General features: G+C 45.2%; 1 protein-coding gene across 2 annotated transcripts; it reads left to right on the top strand.

Moving 5' to 3' along the window:
• The first annotated feature begins 626 nt into the window (after nt 1-626).
• B3GNT3 (UDP-GlcNAc:betaGal beta-1,3-N-acetylglucosaminyltransferase 3) lies at nt 627-21371 on the top strand. 2 transcript variants are annotated; one of them, XM_054981510.1, is made up of 2 exons: nt 627-686; nt 19973-21371. In XM_054981510.1, exon 2 carries the CDS (start codon nt 19980-19982, stop codon nt 21126-21128), a length of 1149 nt encoding a protein of 382 aa, XP_054837485.1. In that variant the 5' UTR covers nt 627-686; nt 19973-19979; the 3' UTR covers nt 21129-21371. The 2 variants fall into 2 exon arrangements, with proteins under 2 accessions (XP_054837485.1, XP_054837484.1); XM_054981509.1 differs by lacking the exon at nt 627-686 and adding an exon at nt 14775-14832.
• The last annotated feature ends 2971 nt before the right edge of the window (nt 21372-24342 follow it).

The raw sequence follows: 24342 nt of genomic DNA, 5'->3' as shown, positions 1-24342 counted from the left end.
GTATTTCGTTAGAGGATTTAGTAAGGTACTTTAAAATTGCTTTTTACTGCACAGTGCTTATACGAAGCAGCAAATTTCCAAGATAACTGTTCTCATTTATTTGTGCATTTTGTGTTGGTGAGAGATGTGAAAACACACAGTCTTTACAAGTTGAGCTCTCTGAGAGCTTTGACTCTCAAAAGCTCATATCTTGGAAACCTCAGACCAAGGTTCGGGTCCAGTAACACCTTAACTAGATTTCCAGTATATGAGCTTTCCAGGGTCAGAGCGCCCTTCATCAGATAGCTGACGAAGGGAGTTCTGATTCTGGAAAGCTCATACTCTGGAAATCTAGATGGTCGTTATGGTGCTACTGGACCTGAATCTGGCTCTTCTACTACAGACCAACACGGCAGCCCACCTGAAACTATTTGCAGGCTGAGTTATGAATGTATCTGCTTGGTTCTGGGGGGGAAATGGCTGATCCACCCCCCCCCCTTTCTTTATAGCTTCACCTAGAAATGCAGCAACCCTTGCCTGAGAGGAAGGTTGCCTCCGGGCGAAATTTGTCTGAGTTACCACAAAGCCCCACCTTTCTCAGATGGGCTTGGCCTTCCTTTGGCTGCTTAGGTGTTCCAGGCAGGGCTGGAGGGAGCAGTTGCTGCTAGAGAAGGAGAACTTAAGCCGGGAGAAGGTTCAGCATCTCGGTAAGCATGTGTTCTAAGTGTAACAAAAATTCTTTTAAAAGCATTCCAGGTTGCTCTTGATAAGAAATGCACAAAAACCAGCCGGCTGACCCTTTTCCTTAATACTGAGTGAGGTTCTGAAGAAGAGTTCAGTTGAATTCCAAAAGGCTGCTTAATGCTTTGTGACCTTTAAAGTCAGTCTTAATTTTTAAAAAGTGCCCTCGGATTGCAGATTGGGATTGTCGTCGAGAAAGGAAGACATTTGTGCCTGGCGAGACCTTTGTGTGAAAGAGGTGTATGTGGTTTTTAATCATTTTTTCTGTATCCCTTGTGGTACTCTTTTTCCTGTTCCATGCGAGGCATTTGTGCGCACACACGCACGCGGCTCACATATATTGCAAAAGAGAAGTTGTGCAACATTTCCATTGAAGCAGAGCTGGGTTGAAACTCTGCATGTAGATAGATGCAGAGAAGTTAGCCGTGTTAGTCTGTGGTAGCAAAATCAAAAAGAGTCCAGTAGCACCTTTAAGACTAACCAATTTTATTTTAGCATAAGCTTTCGAGAATCAAGTTCTCTTCTTCAGATGCCTGATACAGAGTCTCTGTATCAGGCATCTGAAGAAGAGAACTTGATTCTCGAAAGCTTATGCTAAAATAAAATTGGTTAGTCTTAAAGGTGCTACTGGACTCTTTTTGATTCTGCATGTAGACTCTTCGAGTGTTAGTTCTGTGGCTTCCTAAGACAAAACAGCTGTTGAGCTCTGGTTCCGGGGAAAGAAGTGAGATGGCTTTGCAAAGCACTGGCTGTGTTGGAAATGAAGGACTTGGTGAGAGAGGCCTATGAAGTCAGAGAGATAAGATAATAGGTCAGGAGCCTCCTTTTCCTACCCCTCTGGCGCTGTCTTTTTTTTTAAAAATAAAATTTTATTAAAACTGTAAAACACAACTATAAACTGTTAAACAATAAGCACACAAAATTTAAAAACATGCATAAAGTCAAAGGAAGTAATAAGTAACAATTAAATATACAAAGATTTATAACTCACAAGAAGTCTATGTTAATGAGTAGTAATTATACTAAGCAATGCTTATTACTGTATAAGGAATTATAGTCGATCTAGTAAAGAGAGGGAATTCTTACAAAGTACACCAGATACTCTATGAAACTAAGAGATATTTTATATATTTGCATATGTATGAAAATTTTTTAGGCCGGGTACGGAGCTGTTATATTCCAGATATTCAAAAAGTGGAAACCATTTCTCCATAAAATTCGTTGTTCTTGGGAAGTGTTCTACTCGGTAGATTTTATCATACAACTTTTCCGATATATAATGGTCCCCAATTTTTTTTTGCCTGTTGTCAATTGAGGGGATAGCCTTAGATTTCCATAGTGTAGCTACTGCACTCTTTGCAGCTACCAGTAAGGTGGTTATTAGGTTTTGGTGCTGTCTTTTCATGAGCGGATTGCTACTCTCAGGAAACCTTCCTTCCTGTTGACGCCTTCCCTCCCCCTCTTTTCTCCATCTGGTGACCATGACAGCAAGACATGCTCTTCTCTCTCTCCATCCTTCCTAGTTTAGCTAGTTAGTTTAGAATGCGGCCTGCAGTCTATCCTCTCCAGAATGAATTTCCTTATAATAGAGGCCTCATATTTCTTTACTGAAGGGGAGGCTGGTGTGAACTTCCTTTCCTGAGCAGCTAACACAGTTCTGCAGTGCTCTATGCACTCTATAACAGCAGCCAGCAACAGTGACTTTGGAGCTAAACTACACCCGAGGAAAGGGGTACAAAGGGCTGCCAATCCCCCACCTGGGGAAATCACAGGGATTTCTGGAGGCCTCTTCTTTGCAGGTGTGGAGGTAGGTGTTGTGCTATCCTCTGTGGTTCGAGTTGCCAACTTTTAAAACGCTTCCTTTAGCTATCTGTCCTATCAGTTTGGTCTGCAAGCAGTTATCAGATGTTGCTATTTAACTTTATGCTCTGATAAGCTACGACTGTACATTTCCACTCCTTAAACTACTATTGAAAGGTTAACAAGGTCTTGGTGGCAAAAGTCTGTTTTCTAGCTGGTGCCTGTTTGGGGGTGGGGAAGATTGTGTGAGGGCAAGGAAGGTTTTAACAATGATTGACACATTTTATTACAGGGAGGACAAATAATGCTTAGTATTCACATAGAACTGTCTTCTATAGGTTATTTTGTGTTAATTCTTATAACAGCTCTGTCAGGTAGACAGGGCTGTCAACAGGCTGGGAGAAAAATGGCATGTCTGTGAGCCAAAACACACGAGAAGAAATACCCAGGTTCAGCACGTGTTCTCTTACCTCAAGGTTTGCCGGGATCTGTAGGCGTCCTGGAAGCTTAAAGTTTAGCATTTACAGAGCAGCAAGAAGGGAAATACAGGCACCTGTATTTCCCTTCCCCTTCCTGCTGCTCTGTAAATGCTAAACTTGTTCTCTTACCTCAAGGTTTGTTGGGAAGTGTAGGTGTCTTGGCAGCTTAAAGTTTAGCATTTACAGAGCAGCAGGAAGGGGAAGGGAAATACAGGCGCCTGTATTTCCCTTCCTGCTGCTCTGCTGCTCTGTAAATGCTAAACTTTAAGCTTCCAGGACGCCTACAGATCCCGGCAAACCTTGAGGTAAGAGAACACGTGCTGAACCTAGGTATTTCTTCTCGTGTGTTTTGGCTCTAAATAACAGAAACTTAGTGTGTTTAGGCAGACAGTGGATGCTTTCCATGGTATTGAAGTAAATAGCATCACCTGGTAGCTGCAGCACATTGGTTAAGTGGTTTGGCTGCAAATCAGCACTCTGCTGGTTCAAATCCCACTACGGCCATGAGGCAGGTGGCCTTGGGTAAGCCTCTCAGCCCCAGCTGTATTGTGGGGATAATAACAACACTAACTTGTTCACTGCTCTGGGTGAGGCACTAATTTGTCTAGAAAAGCAGTTGCTGTTGTTGTTAAGCCTCTGTACAAGGCCTGTACTCCAGGCCTGCTGGCAACCTTAATGACAGATGAGAATTATTATCTGCAGGTTGGGGGCGGGCAAAGCTTGTTTAGGGTCACCTGAAAAGCCTCTAAAGACAGAGTCACGATTTGAACTGGCAACTTCTTAGTTCCCAGCTTGGTCTCTTTGCTCTGGGTTTACATAATTTGTCTTACCTTCTGGCCTGGTTCTCATTGAGGGGCCACTATATTATGCAGGGTGCTTAAGTTCTGCTTCCAAATACTGGAAATATCCAGGCACACTCTTGGCTAGAATTTCATTAAGATTTTTTACCTCCCCATCCCAACCTTTTGATCCAATCTTGGCAGCCCTAAAACGCTAGAGACTAGCAAGATGGACTGCTTGTCCAGTGAAAAGGACTTTGGAAAATGGCTCCGTAAGATCCTGGAGAATGGCTCAGTCGATGGCTATTGCCTTAACAGATGCACAGAATAAGAGCCCCTTTAACGTGGGATGGTAACAGATTTTATTGCGGCATCAGCTTTTATTGTCTGGAACACACTTCGCCTGGTGGTGTGTGTGTGTGTGTGTATCGTAACACATTATAAACACACACGTGAGGGAAAAGCAGTAAACAAGAGGGTCAAAAGTTCCAGCGGCATAGCTGTGTTAACCCATTGCGGTGGCAGTAAAGGTGAATGGCCAATCAATGGCTTTTAGCCATGATTGCTAAATGGAGCTTCCATGTACAAAGACAGTATACCTCTGGGTGCTGGACGTTGGTAGCACAGGAAGGGGAAGTCTTTGGCTTCCTGTCCTGCTCATGAGTCTTCTAGATTGGCCGTGATGGAAGGCAGGATGGGCTGTCTTGGCTCTTGAGACAGTCACTGGGGGTGGGTGGGGGTGTTATGCTGATACAACTAGTTCCATATCCTCTCCTCTCCACATCAAAACCACAGCATAGCACTAGACTATCCACCTGTCAATCATGTGATCCCTGACACAAATTAACTGCATAGAGAAAGCAAGAACTCCATGATTTTATTTATTTACTATTTATATTTCACTTCCCCTCCCAATGGGGACCCAGAAGAACATCCATTATTCTCATCTCCTGCGCTTCATCCTCAAAACAACCCTGTGAAGTTGGTTAGTTTGTGTGTGTGTGACTGGCCCAAGGTCACCCAACAAGTAGGAATAGAAATCCCTGAACCCTTATATTCCAATCAGAAGGTGGGAGAGGCGACTTCCTTCTTTGCAACACCCCTTCCACTTTTTTCCTGGGATATAGGGGCTTAGGGATCTCCATACCTACTTGTATCTCACAAGCCGAGTTTGACTCCTGAAAGCTTATACCTGGGAAATCTTGTGGGTCTTTAAGGAGCTACTGGACTCAAATCTTGGAGAAGATGGCTGCTTTGGAGGGTGAACTCTGTGGCATTAAAGCCCACTGAGGTTCCTCCCCTTCCCAAACCACCCCCTCCAGGCTCCAACCCTCAAGTTTCCAGGAATTTCTCAAGCTCAGAGCTGGCGATGGTAGATTAAATGACCCAATTCCTCTCCTTACTTTGGCCTCTATCTATTGTCACTGTTGCTCATATTCTGCAGTATGGAGGGGACCCGTCCCTTCCTTTTTCACCTGTGGAAAAGCTGGGTGGATCTAGCCCAGTGTTTTACTGCAAGCTGCCTCGGATTCATGTGTGTTATGGGCCATCAAGTTACTTCTAACTTATGGTGACCATATGAATTAATGCCATTCAAAACATCCTATCACGTTTGAAGGCTGTCGCTGCTTTTCTTGAATCGATCCATTTCATGTTGGGCCTTCCTCTTTTCCTGCTGTCTTCAACTTTTCCTAGCATTCTTGTCTTTTCCAGTGAGTCTTGTCTCCTCATAACAACAACAACAACAACAACAACAACAACTGATTTATATACTGCCCTTCAGGATAACTTAACACCCACTCAGAGCAGTTTACAAAGTATGCCATTATTATCCCCACAACAAAACAGCCTGTGAGGTGGGTGGGGCTGAGAGAGCTCCAGAGAGCCGAGACTGGCCCAAAGGTCACCCAGCTGGCTTCAAGTAGAGGAGTGAGGAATCAAACCCAGTTCTCCAGATTAGAGTCCCGTGCTCTTAACCACTACACCAAACTGGCTCTCATGAGGTGACCAAAGTATGATAACCTCAATTTTGTCATTGATTGGCCGAAGTGGGGGCGCGGGAGGTATGGGAATGAGCCTAGGAGATCCATAGTGTTCTCCCACATGCTCTGTAATACTTCCACATTGTACTGGGAATAACATAACTCCTGGTGTGACACAGATGTCGCCTGAAGGCAGCTGGGCCAGACGGCCAGACCCTTCCCACTTCAAACCACAAGAAGAGAGAGATCGAGGCTCTGAGAGGAACAAGCTGTTTTATTGAAGCAATAGGAATACACAGGCCTGTGGGTGCCAAAGAGGAACCCAGAGGCTTCCTGAACAAGGATTTTTATAGACTGTAAATCATCACTGATAATTGACAGATTTTAAGCATCCTATCCTCGTCTGCAATTTCCCTCTCCCTTTCCCCATTGGCCGAGGTACTAGGGAGTTACACCTTTCCGGTCTTCGCCTAAAACTCCGCCTTAGTTTACATCTCCCATTACTCTGATGGCGAAACCCCCTACTTATAGTTGTTTTATACCATACATAGTTTGTCACACATTAGCGCACACACACATGTCTGCAAGTCTAACCACAAAGGTCATAGCCCTTGGTGCGTCTGCTACGTTACTTCCTATTTTATATAGCTAAGCGCAAGTATCTGCTACTTACTTCCTATTTTCCACGGCTAAGCACAGCTATACTTATCTTACAAAAACCCACACAACTTTCCTGTTTTAGTGAGACAGAAAACAGCTATGTATAAACTTCTTTATAATCTGTAGGTAAGAAAAAGGGTCATAGCGAGCAAGCAAATGATTACTTTATCTAACCCCCTGCATATATATAATATAGCCTGAGTTGTAGCTGAACCTGTAAGCAGGGCAGGGGTCTGAGATATATCTAGGGTTTGCAGGCAGGGTGAGGGCCTGTGACAGGAGGGGGGCAATTATGGATTTTCTCTTTTTGGTGCTGGCTTACACAGAAGCGATGGGTCACGTGTGGGGCTGATTTGGTAAAAATTGGCCTGCAATCTGGTGTCTAGAGGTAAGTTTTCCCATCGCCACCCCAACCTCCCCATCCCCTGCTTTCACACCTGGGGGACCTGGCAGCCCTATCAGTAGGGTTGCCACTCATTAGTTGGCAAACAGCAGGGAAAGGGAGGAGGAGGGAATGGTGGAATAACAATGTATCACAATGTGACTTCCAGTGGATACCCAGAGATGTCAATGTGATGCTTGAGGATTCAGACAGAACTCTATGGTTTTACTATAGAGTTTTGTCTGGATCCTAGAGCATCATATTAGTGAAGGGATATCACTTCTGGGTATTTGCTGGGCATGCTGCTGCAGAGAGGCTGGGAAGCCTGTTGCTGAAGCTCTCTTCATAAGTTGCTAAGCTTCTGCAAAAAAGGTCCCTTCTTTTTACTTGTCTATCACGTTTATGATGTTAAAAATATGTGTACATACTCTGGACTGTCTAGCAGTTTCTATTGGTTACCAAGAATTCAGTGAAACTAATTATACTGTTTACCTTCTAGGAAGGGTTAGTTGCATCGCTGGGCTTCAAGGAGATGAATGGGAAAATTCGTGAGTCCAAGATATTTCTAAGCAGGCAAAAGTGGTTAATTGCTATGTCAGTCTCTTACGGGAAAAAAATCTACAAATGACAGTGGATATTTATTAGGGCCAACTTTAACATTGCAGAGACCTGAGGAAACTTCTGAATGGTAGTTTTCTTGGGCTCAAAACTTCCTTACCAAGTCCAAGCAAGCCTTTATTGGCATGTTATGCCTCAGGTGGGGCGAGCCACCTTACGCTGCCACCACTTTGGGATTTAGGGTCCCCAAGAGTACCCTCCCAACCCTTCTGACCTCCGTATTTTGGCCAATTAACAGGCGTGAGGACCTGGCAGAGTAACAACAAACAAAATAGTTTATTTACAAGGAGGTCAGTTAATATCAAACAACAAACAAGGTGCCTTAGCAACAATAGATGGGTGAAAGTAAAATAAACAGAAGGCCCTAGAGCAACTGAACTCCCTGTCCCTCTGTCTGTCAGGCCTGTCTTTTCACCCTACCTGGATGAGGGCCTCTCTCCCTAGCAGAAACCTCCTCTGGCCTGCTCCCTGGGAGAAAGAACACATGCTTCGCCCCTCGCAGACTTATATAGCACTAGCCCCTGTGTTCTGATTGGCCAAAAAGGGCTCCAAAACGGCCCAGGGGCTCCTGGGAATTGTAGGAAGGCTTCTGAGGCCTTCCTGGCACAGCCAGATCATGACAGCATATATATAATATAAACTTTTAAATACAGAAACAAGTCCATGCAGAGTAAGATTAAAATTACAGATAGGAACAGGACAACAGTGTAGCAAAACCAGTATAGGATATTACTTGTCAGGGCATAGAGCCATAGCACTGTAGAGAAACTTTGCTACTCTTTCAATTATTTCCACATCTAGGTTGAACTTCCTTACTGTTTTGTGATGTTTTAGTTGGCGCTGATAAAAATAATTTTGGTACTGTTGCTTGTGGATATTCTCCAACTTATAAAGACTCTCTTGTCATTGAGTCCAAGTCTCTGTGTGTTTAGTACAATCCTATTAATGTCTACTCAAAAGCAAAGCTCACTATAGTCAGTGCCGTGTGCTCTCTTGTAAGTGTGCATAGAATTGTACATTTAACCTGTGCACTCACAAATGTACAAATGAAGTTAATTTTTTAACATTTCCTATGGCTGTAGTTCATGGAAGTTTCTACTGGAAGGGTCCCCAACCTTCTTGAGCTTGTGGGCGCTTTTAGAATTTTAAGAATGCCACCCAAAATGGCTGCCATGGGAGAGAGAAACCAATTGCAAAGCACATCGAGTTTCCACAAAAAGTTGGAAGGTTGCATACCAAGCATCCTCCTATATAAAAGGTGAGCTGTGTTGGCGACGACTCACCTTTTATCCTGGCACAGGCGCAGTGAGGGGCCTGTGGGTACACCTGTGCCAGGCCTTTGAGGAGCTATGGAGGCAGCAGGGAGGCCCAGCACCATGGTGCTCCCAAGACCTAGCAGCGGCAGTGATGGTGGTGTGGCAGCCCAGCCCTGCAGCTAGAGCCTGTTGTATTGTTTCACACAACGGGCTCTGGGGCTAGTCCTTCCATAAAGGAGATGACTGAATTGGTGCTTACTGTAGACACAAAGGTGATTCCTCCAGGGCTTCTCTCAAGCACTTTCTGCTCCATTGAGGTGGAGGAAGGCCAGGATTGGCCGTCTGCTTTGGGGGGAAAGCTAGTGGAGAGAAGGTCTGAAGAGAAGCTGTATTATATAAAGTTGTTTTAATGTTATTTGTATACTGTTTTATCTGTTTTTAAGTAATTTGAAAAGTTGTACTCCGCCCTGAGCCTGCCTGGCGGGGATGGCAGACTAAAAATATAATAATAATAATAATAATAATAATAATAATAATAATAATAATAATAATAGTGGGTAGCAGAAAACACATTGCCTTTCTTCAATAAATAACCTTCCCCAAATTATCCCTTGGTAGGCAGTTTACCTCCCCTAAATTACGAAAACATGCTATAAAATTGACTCCTGAAAAAAAAATCATCCTGGGCCACAAAGAATCGTTCGTAGGCTCAGTGGGTGGAGGGTGCCATGTGGCTGGGGCTGGGGCACTGGATTTTTAAAAACATCATCAATGTTGCTATTCTAAAACAAGCACTCATTCTTTAAATAATGATGTCAAAACTCTTAAAAGCCTGTTGTTGTTTTTTTGAAGTTGTCTAGATGAGATGGCGCACCCATGTTTTTGCAAAAGGAGGGCATCAGACCAAAGAGGTGCAAAGGTTGAAATTTGCCCTTATTTTGACACACTATCCCTGTCCACTGGGAGAGGCAGCTTGGGAGGACACTAGCATACAATCTTGGGCATGAGGAACTGAATTCAATGCCCAGCCATGTCTCGTTGCAAATTCAGGTTGGAAATTTTCACATGGAAACCCGTGTCTGCCTGTGGGATTAGCTGCTTTGGCTTGGTCCCAGAAGGTAAACTCTAGAGAAATGAAGGTGGCAGATTTTGTCAATCCAAGCCAGATGACCCAGAGTGGCTAATCTCATCCTTGTTCGCCAGAAACCGGCCCTGCAGCATTCTGAGACAGAGAATGTGCTGGGTTAGGTTGCTGTAGATCCCGGTCACCCGAGGAAAGCTGCTACTGTTTCCATAGTGCAGAGAAGGCAACGGTGAAATGGTTGTGGCTGTATGAAATCTTTTTTTTTTAAGTAAACGTTTTATTTTAAAAGGAAATATAGAAATGACAGTTGAAAGTGCATAGAAACTTATATAGAATTCAAAGCACTACATCTGAGTTACATTTAAGCTACAACGGAAAAATATATTCTAAAAGGGGCTGTATGAAATCTTGAAGGACGGGCTGGAGCAAGAGCTGGGCAGCTTTCATTTCTTCCTCTGTTTTATTGATCTAAAAGTGAGGCTTGCTGAGGTAGAAGCACTAGCCCAAGGGACGCTGAGCTTGCATGCCAGCCCAGATTTTCAGATTCATTCTTGTGAGCACAACATCCCCAAGGGAGAAGTTCTGCCGAAGCCAGCCTCACCTTTAGATCAAGGTTTATAATTTTAGCAGTGGTGTTTTTAAAAACATAACCTGTGCAAGAGAGACCAAAACTACGTTAAAGCCAACATAATGATTCAGTTCAGGTTTTTGTGCTCTGGTAAGGTTGCCAACTCTGACTTTGGAAATGGTTGGAGGTTTGGGGGTGGTACCTGGGGAAGGTGGAATTTGGGCAGCAGAGGGAGCTCAGTGAAGATCTGATACTAAAGCTTTAATCCTCCAAAGCTACTATTGGCTCCAGGGGAACTGACCGCTGTATTCTGGAGAGCAGTTATAATTCCAGGAGAACTCAAGATCCTACCTGGAGGTTGGCAATACTATCCTGGAAATGATCTTGGGAGATTCTTAGGTCTGTGCGCTCCTTCCTCTGGGGGACAAATCGCAATGATCTGGAATTTCTCTTCCTTCCTATATTGACCTGAAAATCCTTGATTCGTTTTTGCTTTACCCTTGTGCACCTCAGACTTGGAGTTCTCCTATTTACACTAGTTTACATTTATGGGTTTTTCCCCATGTAAAATATGTTTTTTCATTGTTTATACACTGCTTCATTATAGGAATAAATGACTGCTTTGTATGCATAAAAACAGTTGTCAGTTGCTTACGGGGAGTAAGTAAATCTACAAAACCAACAGTGGAAAATTGAGGCTTGACTGTCAACGAAACTAGACATTATATGTATCCAGGAACGTTTGCCCATCCCTTGAAACAACTTGTGTCTTGCGTAGACAACTTGGATTTGCAGAGCAATCAGAAATTATAGATTGTTGATAAGATGTAACTGCAGTATTTATTTTATGGATAATTGGGAAGCAATCACTGTGGAAAGACAAGAACCCATGGTTATAGCAGGATTCAGTCAAGCCAATGAGATAAATATTTTATCTTTACAATCACGTTGGGAATTTATGGATTGCTGCACATGAACTTATCACAAAATACTCGGTGGAAAAAAAGCCTTCCATCCCTCAAGAAAGGGTCAGAAAAATATGGGTGTGGGATGTGAAATGCCCTTACTGTGGAACTATCTCAAGGTTAATTATTGTCCACTGTTAACATGGCAAGATCCGTTTAACGATGAAGAGCTTAACTTTATAAAGGGCAAGGAAGTTGGGATGGGATTGTAGGTCCGCTGTCTTGCGTGGCCATCTGTTAATTCATAAACCCAGTAAAACCATTTTTTGTAGAACAGGAAATACTTTTAATGTAGGTTTAAAGCACAGGTTCCCAGTCTTCTTGTGTCTGTGGCTGCTTTGGGCATTTTTAAGACAGGGAGTGGATGCATCCACCATGTGGCTGCTGTGAAGCTGGAGTTAATCACAATATGTTGGGGAATTCTAAGCCAAGTGTGTTTCAATGATGGAAGCAGCTCTTTTCCAAATGGAGGAAACCCGGCATTTAGGGTTGCCAGCCCTGTACCTGCAACCCCCAGGGGCTTTTGACAGAGGGGCCTGGGGAGGGGATAGTATTACAATTTGCAAACACTGTGATGTCACTGCCGAGTTATCACCCATAAGCAGGGTTGCCAACTCGGGGTTGGGAAATGTGTGGAGATTTTGAGAGTGGAGACTTGAGATGGTGGTGGTTGGGGAGGGGAGGGATATCAGTAGGGTATAATACCATACAGCCCACCCTCCAAAGTAGCTCATTTCTCTAGGGGAACTGATATTTGTAGTCTGGAGACCAGTTGTAATTCCAGGAGATTTTCAGACCATTTAATTTAATTTATTATATTTATATTCCGCCCTCCCCGCTTTCGCAGGCTTAGGGCAGATAACAAAATACAAATATCACACACCGTTAAAAACATTTAAAAGCATTAAATAGTACATTTAAAAACATTTAAAAGCATTAAATGGTACAGCAGTTCTACCGCATAGCGGTTCTACCAGAGGGAATACATGCAATGGTAATGAGTGTGGCAACAGCATTTGTGTTCACATAGGGGCGATGGTTTAACCCCCCCTCCATGGGAGGGGGCACCGCCCGGCATCAGCCATATGCCTGGAGGAATAGCTCTGTCCTACAGGCCCGGCGAAATGCAAGCAAATCTTGCTGGGCCCTAGTCTCGCAAGACAGAGCATTCCACCACGCCGGGGCCAGGAGCAAAAAGGCCCTGGCCCTGGTCGACGCCAGGCGGGCCTCCCTAGGGCCAGGGACACTTAAAAGATGCTTTCCACCAGATTGGAGAGTCCTCCGGGGCTCATATGGTGAGAGACGGTCCTGCAGATACGTTGGTCCCAGTCTGCATAGGGCTTTGTAGGTTAACACCAAAACCTTGAACCTGATTCGGTACGCCACTGGCAGCCAATGCAGCTGGCGTAGCACCGGTGTAATATGCTCCCACACCGGTGCTCCAGCAATAACCTGCGCTGCTGCATTCTGTACCAGCTGTAACCGCTGGATCAGGCCCATGGGAAGCCCAGCGTAGAGCGCGTTACAGTAATCCAACCTAGAGGTGACCATTGCTTGGACCACTGTAGTCAAGTCACGGGGAGTCAAATAAGGGGCAAGCTGCCTGGCCTGCCGAAGATAATAAAAGGAAGACCTGGCAACTGCAGTGATCTGGTCCTCCATCTTCAGGGAGGAATCCAGAATCACCCCCAGGCTCCTAACTCTTGGGGCCAGTGTAAGTGCTGCCCCATCAAGTGTAGGAAGCCGGGGTCCCAAAGCCATCTCCCCACAACTCACATACAGGACCTCTGTCTTTGTGGGATTCAATTTCAGCCAACTTTGTCTCAACCAACCAGCCACAGCCTCAAAAACACGTTCCAGGGCATCAGGAGTCGATCCAGGCCGCCCATCCAACAACAGATAAAGCTGGGTGTCATCCATGTATTGGTGACACCCAAGCCCGAAACTCCACACCAGCCGGGCGAGGGGGCGCATATAGATATTAAATAATTATGGAGAGAGTATCGCTCCCTGTGGCACACCACATACCAGTGGCCTACGAGATGACACTCTCTCCCCAAGCGCCACCCTCTGTCCCCGATCATGGAGAAAGGAAGCCAGCCACTGCAGTGCTGTCCCCTGGATCCCCACATTGGCAAGGCCACCAGCAACCCTACCTGGAAGTGACATCGCTGCGTCCATGACACTCTAGGAATTTACCCAGTTTCTATGATAAAATCCATCATGTTTGTGATATATCACTCCTGTCCCCATTTTTCCTGCTTTTCAGTAAACTGAGTGCTGCCAATCGAGGGTGGGAATGGGAGGTTGTCCATCGTGGCCCAGCAACTGGCATACCTACCAGAACTGGTTCTTTGCTTTGGAGAAGAAGTAGATGGGCACCAAGAGTCCCCCCAGGGTTTAAACTTTTCTGAATTTTTTTTGTCATTTTGGAAATTTCATAAAATGATAAAGATTTTATCTTTTTAAAAAATTGTTACTCTTTAACGGCTATTAACTCTTGACTAAGAATTTGCCAAAGAGGTGAATCCAAAGCAGCCTGAAGTTATGGGGGGAAATCTTGTTTCTAAAATGAGGAGAATAGATAGAAGGAGTTTTGAAGGAGCAGCAAATTTAAACGGGCAGCAAATGTCTTCAATTTTCATTGGTTAGATTAGGTATCTTAAAAAACATTTTGATTGACCAAAAAGCTGCCCCCTGTTGATCTGGTAGCAGATTTTTAGTAAAAGTGTTTATGAAAATTGCAGGTGGCAGACTCCATCTCAGAAGAGGTATTCTTTCCCTCTCACATAGGAGAGAATGCCTCTTCTAATAAGGGACCTATGAGCTACAAAAGTGATATCCTGCCCTTTTGCTCAGATACAAATGTCAATATCTCTGCTAAGAAGACACCTGCCATTTGAGGAAGAGGTATTCTCCTTTCTCACACGAGAAGGAATTCATCTTCTAAAAGATGTCTACTACCCCCCCCCCGTCCCTGGGTGCATCGTTTAAAAACGAAGTAAGCACGCTTTGTTAGAATGATTGTGTGTGTGTTTTAAGGACGGGCGAGTGCGTTCACAATTAACCAATTCATTGAACATGTGATTGACTTCCATAAGATAATGACCTTACCTTTCTTTACCAAGAGTATCTTAATTTATGCCATGATAAACAGGTTAGTCTTTATAATGCCGCAATGTTTGTGAAAATAGTAGATAATATGCCTGCTCTTCACTTCTCCCCACTCCCTTTGTGGTTGTGACTGAATAACACCTCTTATCTTTAATAACTTAATTGATGGTGGAGCTGAGTTTTGGTTTTTCAAAACCTCTTAGGAGCTGCTGACCTTGCTCAGAGCTGTTTGCCCTTTTCCGAGCAAACAGTGAAGAGGGAGGTGAGAACCTGGCTGGGGACTCATTCCATTGTAACCAGGAAAGCAAACAAGTGAGGAAGAAAATCCCACGAGGCTCTCGCTGTTGCGTTCTGCACCCCAGTGCATCTTGTTGCCACAACACACAAAGGCTTGGCTGGATGGAGTAGGATCCTGGCTACAACAGGTCAGAGAACAGCTTTCGTTTTGCCCCTGGCCGTGTTCCAACATCTCTGTCTGTCTGGGGGTGGGGGGCGCGGGTGTGTGTGAATGTGTGCCTAGGATAATTTCAGCGAGTTGAGCAGGTGTAGCCAGGTCCTGCCTTGGGAAAGAGGGGGGAGTCAGCAGGCACATGTCCAAATAAAGAACGTGCAAAAGCTTTGTTAGTGGAATGAATATGTTGTAGTGATGTGAAAGAATGCTTTTGGAGAGATTTGTGGTAGAAAAGGAATGAGATCTCTTGATTCAAAGTGATGAAGGGCTGTTACTTTCCTGCCCTGGCGATGGTCTTCCAGAGGGTTGCCATGTCCAACTTGGGAAATTCCTGGATATTTCAGGATTGAGATTCAGGAGGGAAGGGCGGTCAGCAGGGTCTTCTGAAGCTCTGGGGGATCTGATCTCTGCAGTCTGGAGATCAGTTGTAATTCTGGGAGAACTCCAACCTCTACCCGGTATTCGGCATCCCTAGACATCAGATTGGAAAGGGAATGCAGGCCTGGGTGGACCTTTTGTGGTCTGATCCAGCAGGCCTTTTGTTTCTTATGGTTTTTTTTTTTTTTACAAATTCATGTAGCATGGAAGGACTATTGACTAAATTAATAACAACAACATTCGATTTATATACCTTCCTTCAGGACAACTTAATGCCCACTCAGAGCAGTTTACAAAGTATATTATTATTATTACACTGGCCACTTAAAGGACCAGTGTCTGCCTTGACCCCCTCTTGGTCACCTGATGAGTGAGGCACCCACTACACCTATGATTTCAGAGCAGGTGAAAGCTGGTGGTTCCCCATCTAGGGGCCAAGTAGGAATTTTTTGTCCCTCTAGTGCAATTGGCCTTTAAACTGTATGTGTGTGTTTGTGTGCGCGCACTTATTCTGCTGTGAAAGTTACCTCAGACAAGAACACTGGCCTCCATCATATGGTAGGTATTCAATATCCTCTGTGCTAGCAGCAGATAAAATTGCTTGTGTGGTGTGTAGAAAACTGAGGCATCTGTTTGTAGGGAGGAAGGCCAATCCTCAGACCAGAAGCCGAGGGCCTTCATCTACCTGGGACAGGAGCTCGTTTCAGGGGACGACATTATCCTCGGCCCATGGATCTCACAGGTAGATGGAAAGGATGTGGCACAACTCCCTCAAGAACTAAAGAAGGCTTGGCAAGGAGTAGCCTGAGCATGGCTCAAGGCACAAAGCCAGGCTGGTCTTCCCTGTAAAATAATCTGCCTTGAGTCTCAGAGCCAAGCTACAAGCGACGCCTGACACAGGTTGGACACCTGTCAGCTTCCCTCAAGTTTTGATGGGAAATGTAGGCATCCTGGTCTTGCCGCTGTAATGGAGAGCCAAGCTGTAAAACCAGGACGCCTACATTTCCCATCAAAACTTGAGGGAAGCTGACAAGTGTCCAACCTGTGTAAGGCATCACTTGTAGCTTGGCTCTTAGTGAGAAAGGTGGTCTATAAATAAATTAATAAAATACGGGATGCACAGACAGAGGAGGCCGCACTCTTCGGCATCCCACCCATTGCCTGCTCTGGGCTAGGTCTGGAACGACTCTGCAGGTCCCTTGATCGGTGTGAAATTAAATCAAGTTGGACCTTTAATTGTCCCACCCAGCGGTGTCAGCTCTTCCCATTCCACATCCGCCTGCCAAAGTAAGTCTCTAGCCCTGTCCGTTGCAGAGCCTCTACACTGGGCTGTTTTGCTGATAAGGTGAATCCAGAAGTTCCAAAAAGGAAGAGACTTTCTTGTTGACATCTTACCACCCATGTCCTGGAAAACCCTCCGTTTCTGTGACTCACTTGAGGCAAATCATAGAATCATAGAGTTGGAAGGGGCCATACAGACCATCTAGTCCAACCTCCTGCCCAGTGCAGGATCAGCCTAAAGCATCTCTGACAAGTATTCATCTCTGACAAGATGATGTCAAGAGAACCGAAAGTCCTCTTTCTGTGACAAATGAGACTTCTGAGTTGGCACAGAATACTCTTTCCTGTCACAGTTGGGTGGCTAATCCCTCAGGATTTAAAATAATGTTTTGCTAAATTCTTCCTACTAGATTCTTCTTACACAAGTGCTCTTTGTTCTGAACTGGGATAACAGGCTGTACGAGGCCTTTTTTTGACAAGGGACTGTTTCCATGTTGCCTTGGGCTACCCTGAGGGAGAGGACCGAGGCTGGGTCTGCAGTGGCCTCCCGGAGGGCTTGGGTTCTGCTTTTCCAGTTTCCCTGGCCTTTTCTCCCAGAGGCTGTTGCTGGTCAGGGAACTGAAGTTGTCCTAAGGGCTTATCAGTCGAACTGCTTTTCTGCAGAAGGTCCCAGGTTCCACCTCTGTGCCAGAGAATTTCAGGTTCAGACAAAGGCCACTCAGGGCTTAAGCAATCCCCCCAAAAGGAAAAGCTAGCACGGTCTATTACAACTACAACAAAGGGAATGCCCCGGTGATATACAGTAAATAACACTAACAAGTATATAAATGAAATTTATAAAGAGCAAAAGTGCAAGGTGCTATGATGCAATAAATAAATAACAATTTTATAAATAGTTATTCATAAAAATGGGAATTATCCGTCAACACTTGTGAGAGATGACATCCCTGTCAGTTACCTTTTGATTGCTTTGATTGTATGTAGACTGCAGCTATAAGAACCCCTGAGGAAGCTCTGCGAAACTGGCTATTTGCTAGTAGTTTGTTGGGGCCACCTTGTACTTTCCAGCTTCTTCTCTGGACCTGGGGTGACCTGAAAAAGAAAAAGAAAATAAACAGAGTTATTACAAAGACTATTTTTATGAATTAATTACTTACCTCACACCCAGGGTGCAGCATCTACTGACTGCAGGATGAGAATTTTTTCTTACATGTATATGATTGTTGATTGTGAATTGTATTATCTTGGTCATCATTTATGATAATGTTATTTATTGATGTATTTAATAACTATTTATAAAATTGTTATTTATTTATTGTATCATAGCACCTTGCACTTTTGCACTTTATAAATTTCATTTATATACTTGTTAATGTTATTTACTGTATACCACAGGGGCATTCCCTTTGTTGCACTTAGGGCTTAAGACTATAGACAGCACTGTGGGACTCTGGCTAAATCCAGTGCTGTTCTATAAGTCCCAGAAGAGTAGATAGCCATGCTGGTCTGTTGGATCACGTCCTTCCCCCAAAGATTCATGTCGGCACCTTAAAGATGAACAGGCTGGTTGCAGAATCAGCTGTCGAACAAAGCAGGTTCTGGCCCACAAAAGCTTCTGCCATGGTAAAAGTGTTAGAAGTGTTATAACGGGTTAGGGTATCAGATTAGGACCTGGGAGACTCCAATTCAGATTCTCGAACTTGCGGGTTGCCAGGTCCCCTTACCCTTCTGGCAGGAGGGGGGGACCAGGCACTTACCTTTTTCGGTGTGTTCGAAGGTGGCATGATGGGTGGGTGGCACGATGACATCACTTCTGAGAAGTGACATCATCACACAGGGCCCGGGAGTGCTTCTGTGCTTTGCATTGGGCCTGATTTGGCCCATTTGAGGCCCAAACTGGCCTGTTGTGGATCATGGGAGCGTTTCTGGGGTGGTGTGATAACATCGCTCCTGGGAGTGACGTCATTGCGCTGCCCATGGGAGTGCCTCTGTGAGGCCTGTTCTTTTGCCTTCCTCCCTGCTGGCCAGGTAACTGGCGGTGGTGTGGCCAGAGGATGGGAGAGGGGGATCCCCTGTTCCCACTGGGGGACTTGGATTCCTATTGCATTTCTTGGAAGCTTACTGAGTGGCCTTTAGGCCAGTTGTGCTCTTGGCCTCGAGTAAGTCCACAAGGTTGTTTTGAGGGTGACATGACAGAGGGGAAAACAACATACACTCAGGATGAGCTCCTTGGAGAAAGGGTAAATATACTAAATAAAAATGATGCGTGTTGTGCTGCTCTTGAGTCCTGATGAGCGAGACATGCTCCTGGATTTCCATGCTGAATCTCAGTTCTCAAGCATGTGGGGCCCTATCTGGGTTCGAACCATGAAATTTGGGGAGACAGGCTTAACTTCCTCCTCCTGTGCTGTTTGTCCTGATATGAAATGGCCCTGGGGAGCTGCTGTTTTTCTCCCTGGAAGAACTTATGCCAGTAACCAAGCATAGGATTGCCAATCTCCATCTGGAATTACATCTGATCTCTGGACTATAGAGATCAGTTCCCTTGGAGGAAATGGCAGCTTCACAGGCTGGGCTCTGTGGCATTATGCCCCACTGAGGTCCTCCCCTCTCCAAGCCCTGCTTTTTTCAGGTTCTTCCCCCAAATCTCCAGGGATTTCCCAATCCAGAGTTGGCAACCCTGTCAAGGTAGCCCATCAGTGTTCTGAAGGTTCCCCAATGGATCATATAGTGCCTCCTCAGGACCACTTCAGGTCAGGGGAACCATATTGGAGGAAGGCTTAAGTACCTGCTACCATCTTGATCTGAGTATGGCCTCCACACCCTTGAGAACTAAGTTTCAAAAGTTGCCTTGCATTGTATATTGGGAATGTCCGGTTTGACAGGACCCAAGGCAGACCCAGAAATGGTGTGGCCATGTTGTAAGGTGCCACAAGTCTATTGGTTGTTTTGGATGCAATAGATGGATCTGCCACTTGCGGCACCTTCAAGAGCAACAGCTCAGGGGTGTCAGAAGCTTTTGTAGGCTAGAAGCTGCTTTGACAGATCCATGAAGTGTGTCACTGAAACAAAGAAGACACGAAGGGGAATCTTACAACTTTCCATCCAGTAGACGCAAGACTGGGACTCCTTTACCTTTGCAGCTGCTTAGCTAGGATCAAAAGGGAAGCTGGTTCCTCAAAATTTAGAAGAATGCCAGAGTCCAGTAGCACCTATAAGATGAACAAAATTCATGGTAGGGTATGAGCTTTCGTGAGCCACAGCTCACTTCTTCAGATACGTATCTGTCTCTCCCAGTACAATGAGGGTGCACGTTCTGATCGCTGTGGGCACCAGCTATTGATGGATCCTCTGCAAGTTAGTCTAAGCATAGATAGATATGGAGTGTTGTTGTCTTGTGTGCTAACTTCTTCACAGGTGCTGTTTTTCCATTCAAATCTTCACTTGTCTTTCAGGTGAAAAATGTCACGACGCTGGTGCCGCAAATTGGAAGTTGCCATCTTGAGTTTCGTGGGATTCACTGGGTTCCTGTTCCTCCTCCAAAACAATGACAATGGCCCTGTCCTGAAGGAGGTGATAGATACTTCCAGGACAATCCCACCAATCCAGGACAATCCCCCCAATCCCCCCAAAGCCATTGCTGAGTGTCGGGAGAATGTGTCAGTGGCAAACATTTCTGGATTTGTCGGATTGCCTGACCATATCAAAGACTTCTTGCGGTATAAGCATTGCAAGGAGTTCCCTCTGCTTCTGGACATGCCAGATAAGTGCGGAGGTCCAGACAAATCCTACAACGTCTTCTTGCTCCTTGCTATCAAGTCATCACCAGGGAATTATGAACGGCGTGAAATCATCCGCAAGACGTGGGGCCAGGAACGGATGTATGCAGGGGTCCAGATCCGAAGGATTTTCTTGTCCGGGGGTGTGGCTAATCCTCGTGATGCTAGGAAGCTTAACCAACTCTTGAAGATAGAGGCAGAAGAGAATGGAGACATCCTCCAGTGGGGTTTCCATGATAGCTTCTTCAACCTGACCCTGAAGCAAGTCCTTTTCCATTCTTGGATGGAGGCCCGCTGTCCTGGCGTCCGCTTTGTCTTCAATGGGGACGACGATGTCTTTGCCAACACGGACAATATTATCCACTACTTGTTGGATGTTCCAGGAGCAGGAGACGAGCACCTCTTTGTGGGGCAGCTTATTACCAATGTGGGCCCCATCCGTGAGAAGTGGAGCAAATACTACGTGCCAGAGCAAGTGACCACTTCCAAATCCTATCCCCCTTATTGTGGTGGTGGGGGTCTTCTTATGTCTGGCTATACTTTGCGTACCATCTACAAGGAATCGCTGGGCATTGAACTCTTCCCTATTGACGACGTGTACCTGGGGATGTGCCTCCAGAAAGCGGGACTAGCTCCTTCTTCCCACATGGGCATCCGGACGGTGGGTGTGCGGGTGCCTTCCTCCAGACTAGAGTCCTTTGACCCTTGTTATTACAAGGAGCTTCTCCTGGTCCATCGCTTTGTGCCTTATGAGATGCTGGTGATGTGGAGAGCAATCCACCAGCGAAACTTGATCTGTGGGAAGAGAATAGAGGTCTATCAACCATTCTGAAGAACCTTGGGGTGCACTGGGGAAGGATTTAAAATGGAGGGTGAGAATGGACCGTATATTTATTTTGTCTGGCTTGTACTTTGCAGTCAGTAACTTCTAGTGTGACTCCTTTTTTTGCTTTTTGTTTCCACCCCCACCCCCACCGATGTCCAGGGGAAGGGTGAGAACCATAATGTTAAAATATGGCTAAAAAAACCTACTATGAAGGATGGGTGACGGCTGATCTGTTCTCCAATTGTTTTGTTCCAGGGCAACCTGACCAGATAACTTGGTTCTGATGACTTCTTTTTAGGGTTGCCAATATCCAGGTGTGGCTTGGAGTTCTCCTCAAATTACAGCTGACTTCCTGATTAAAGAGATCAGTTCCCCTGGAGGAAATGGCAGCTTCAGAGGGTGGAGTCTATAACATCACATCCCTTCTGAGCTCCTGTCCCTCAGCAAACTCTGCCTCCCCAAATCTTCAGGAATTTCCCAACCTGGAGTTGGCAACCATTGGTCCCTCCCTGGCATTTCAAGGCCCCTCATAAGATGAAGTCTCCCGGTCACAAACACGTTGTATGTAAAGTCTTAAGTAATATTTCAGGAATCCTGACTGACAGACACTACCTCTTGGAGCCTAAACCCATTTCTATTGGACTTAGCGGGGTCGAAGTCTGTTTCTGATTGTACTGTTAGAAATTCAGGGGCAAGATGAGGCACAGATGTAAACATCTGTGACCCTTTGAAAACCTGTGGAGTGAAAGTGTGGAGGGAGGAGGTGGGATTTTAGGCTTCATGCTTTTGTTCAGGATATAGAAAATTCTGTGCACTGACTCGTTAACCTTGGTAGTTACCTCAAGTGATGCACTCGATCTAAGGTTCCCAGGTGGCCACTGGTGGAGGGCAAACACCCCGGGGTTTGCCCCATTGCTCGCTGATTTGGTAGGAGGTGGCAAGCCCCCTGGAGGTTGCCCACCATCAGCAGGCACCTCGGGAACATGCGTGGCACACACACTCCTGGGGGCATGACGACATCGCTTCTTGAATTTACATTGTTGTGCCATCTGCAGGCATGTTCCCTTGCTCTCTGGGGCCGATTTTGGCCCCAAATGGGCCAGAATTGGCCCAGTGTGAGGAGTGGGAGCATGCTTGTGGCCTATGTGATGATGTCACTTCCTGAAAGTGATATCATCCCGCAAGCATTGGGAGTGCATTCACAAAAAACACCGTGGGCAAGGCACAAGGTAAGGGGACCTGGATTAGGCATGGTGTGAATCAATGGGAACTATGGAAAATTCTTTTTTAATGGGCCATGTTTGGACAAATTTCCAGGAGTTTGGAAGCCACTATGAATTGCCCTCTGGTCCTTGGCCTGCCTTCTTTTGTTTAGTTTTTGCAAACTAGGTCCATCAGAGCTGGTAATGTTTTTGGGTTGCCCTGCTAGCTGCACCCAGAGCTTATGAACTTAAGAACAAAAGGACCTTGTTTAAAGATCCTGGAAAAAAACCCCACATTAATTTCCTTTTATCAGTAGTTGAATTGCACAGTATCTGCTTTATTGTTTTAATATTATATCTCTGTAATTAAGTTCCTTGCCCTGATCCCTTCTGTCAGTTCTCTGTGGTAAGGTGCTTGTTCTGTTGACTGCGACATCGGACTAGGATCTCCTCCTGGGCCTGGGTTTTGAATGTATATTTTGTGAAAACCTTCTGTGTGGGCCCAAGTGGAAACTGAGGTATCAGATGGTGACAAGAACAGACTAGAAAAGCTAGGGCTTTTCATACCAGAGGTGACACTTGAGGCAACACAACATTTCCTCTGAAAGAGAAAAAGAATCACCTCATGGTACATAGTCTTTCCTCCTCAGGGCCAAACTACAAGTGACATCTGACACAGGTTGGACACTTGTCAGCTTCCTTCAAGTTTTGATGGGAAATGTAGGCGTCCTGGTCTTGCAGCTTGGCTCTCCGACTGCTGTCCAATGGACTTTTCAACTGTCACTTGTCCAACATTCCGCCAAGCTGCCTACATTTCCCATCAAAACTTGAGGGAAGCTGACAAGTGCCCAACCTGTGTCAGGCGTCACTTGTAGTTTGGCCCTCAGTCTTGGCAGAAGAGAATGAGGAGGGAGTCCCACTAAGTCTCTGATAGGTCTCTTCAGACAGATTGTCTTCTTGCTGCTGCATCAGCTCCTAACTGCAGTTCCTCTTTTCTGAGCTTAGTTACCTATTAGTTGTCTTTCTGTGATTTCCTCAAGGTTTCCTCATGCCGAGCCTTTAAGCTGATGTTTCCTGCAGGGGTGCAGCTGAAGAAACTCTGCATTCCCTGAGGAAGATTTTCTACACTTCAGAAAGCACTTTGGGTCATTTTCCTCTTTGGGACATTTTTATGTTCTGAGCGCTATTTCCCTCAAATATGAGGAAACAGCTGAGGAAATGTTGCTATAGGAAAGTTCTGTTGTTGCCTTACTTCAGGAGTGATGGGAAAGGAAACCATCATGATCAATTAAGGTGGCAGTCATTTAAAAGAGGTAAACAGAAGTTAGCATCTGATCCTTTTGACCAGAGAGGGAGTAGACAGCACAGCAGTCTTCAGGCTACTGGAGGTGAGGTGAGCAGTCCCCCCGCCCCCGTTCGATTCCCTTCATCAAATCACAGCCTCCCTTTTTTGAAAAAACTGAGTTCCTCATCTTGTCCCATGGGGGCCTGTAGACACCCCCTGCAGCTGTTTTGGCACTTTAAAAGGCATGTGTCGGGGAGAGCTCTGTGCCACCTGGCATTTTAAAAACAATGTTGAGTGAGTTTGCTCTCATGTTTAGTTTGGACTATGGCAACCACTGGGGCGAAACATATGTTCTGTGGGACCTGCTATCCTTCAGAAAGATCATCTTTATAGATGTCTTTCCTGTGAATTTGCTGGAAGAATCTGCAGTGGGAAGAGGAAATAGGTGGAAATGGCCAATTTAGGCTGGAGCCAATGCTTGGTGTGGAAAATGAATTTTAAAAAAACCAAAACATTTCATGTGTTTCAAATTTCTGATCTTTGTCAAAGGTACCAGAAACTAATATACATATAAATAGAATTTAAAATATTTGCAACCAATGTAAGGAAACTATAACAGTTGTAACATCCATTGCTGTAAATGTTCTACCCCTTTAAAGGAAAAAAGTGTGTGGCAATTATTCCTCTTTTAACAGGGTTTTTTTTCTAGGAAAAGAGGTGGTGGAACTCAGGA

This window comes from Eublepharis macularius, chromosome 5, assembly GCF_028583425.1.
Source record: "Eublepharis macularius isolate TG4126 chromosome 5, MPM_Emac_v1.0, whole genome shotgun sequence".
In the NCBI taxonomy this organism is placed as follows: Eukaryota; Metazoa; Chordata; class Lepidosauria; order Squamata; family Eublepharidae; genus Eublepharis; species Eublepharis macularius.
Note: the sequence above shows the minus strand (reverse complement) of the source record. Positions and strands in the feature narration are given on the sequence as shown.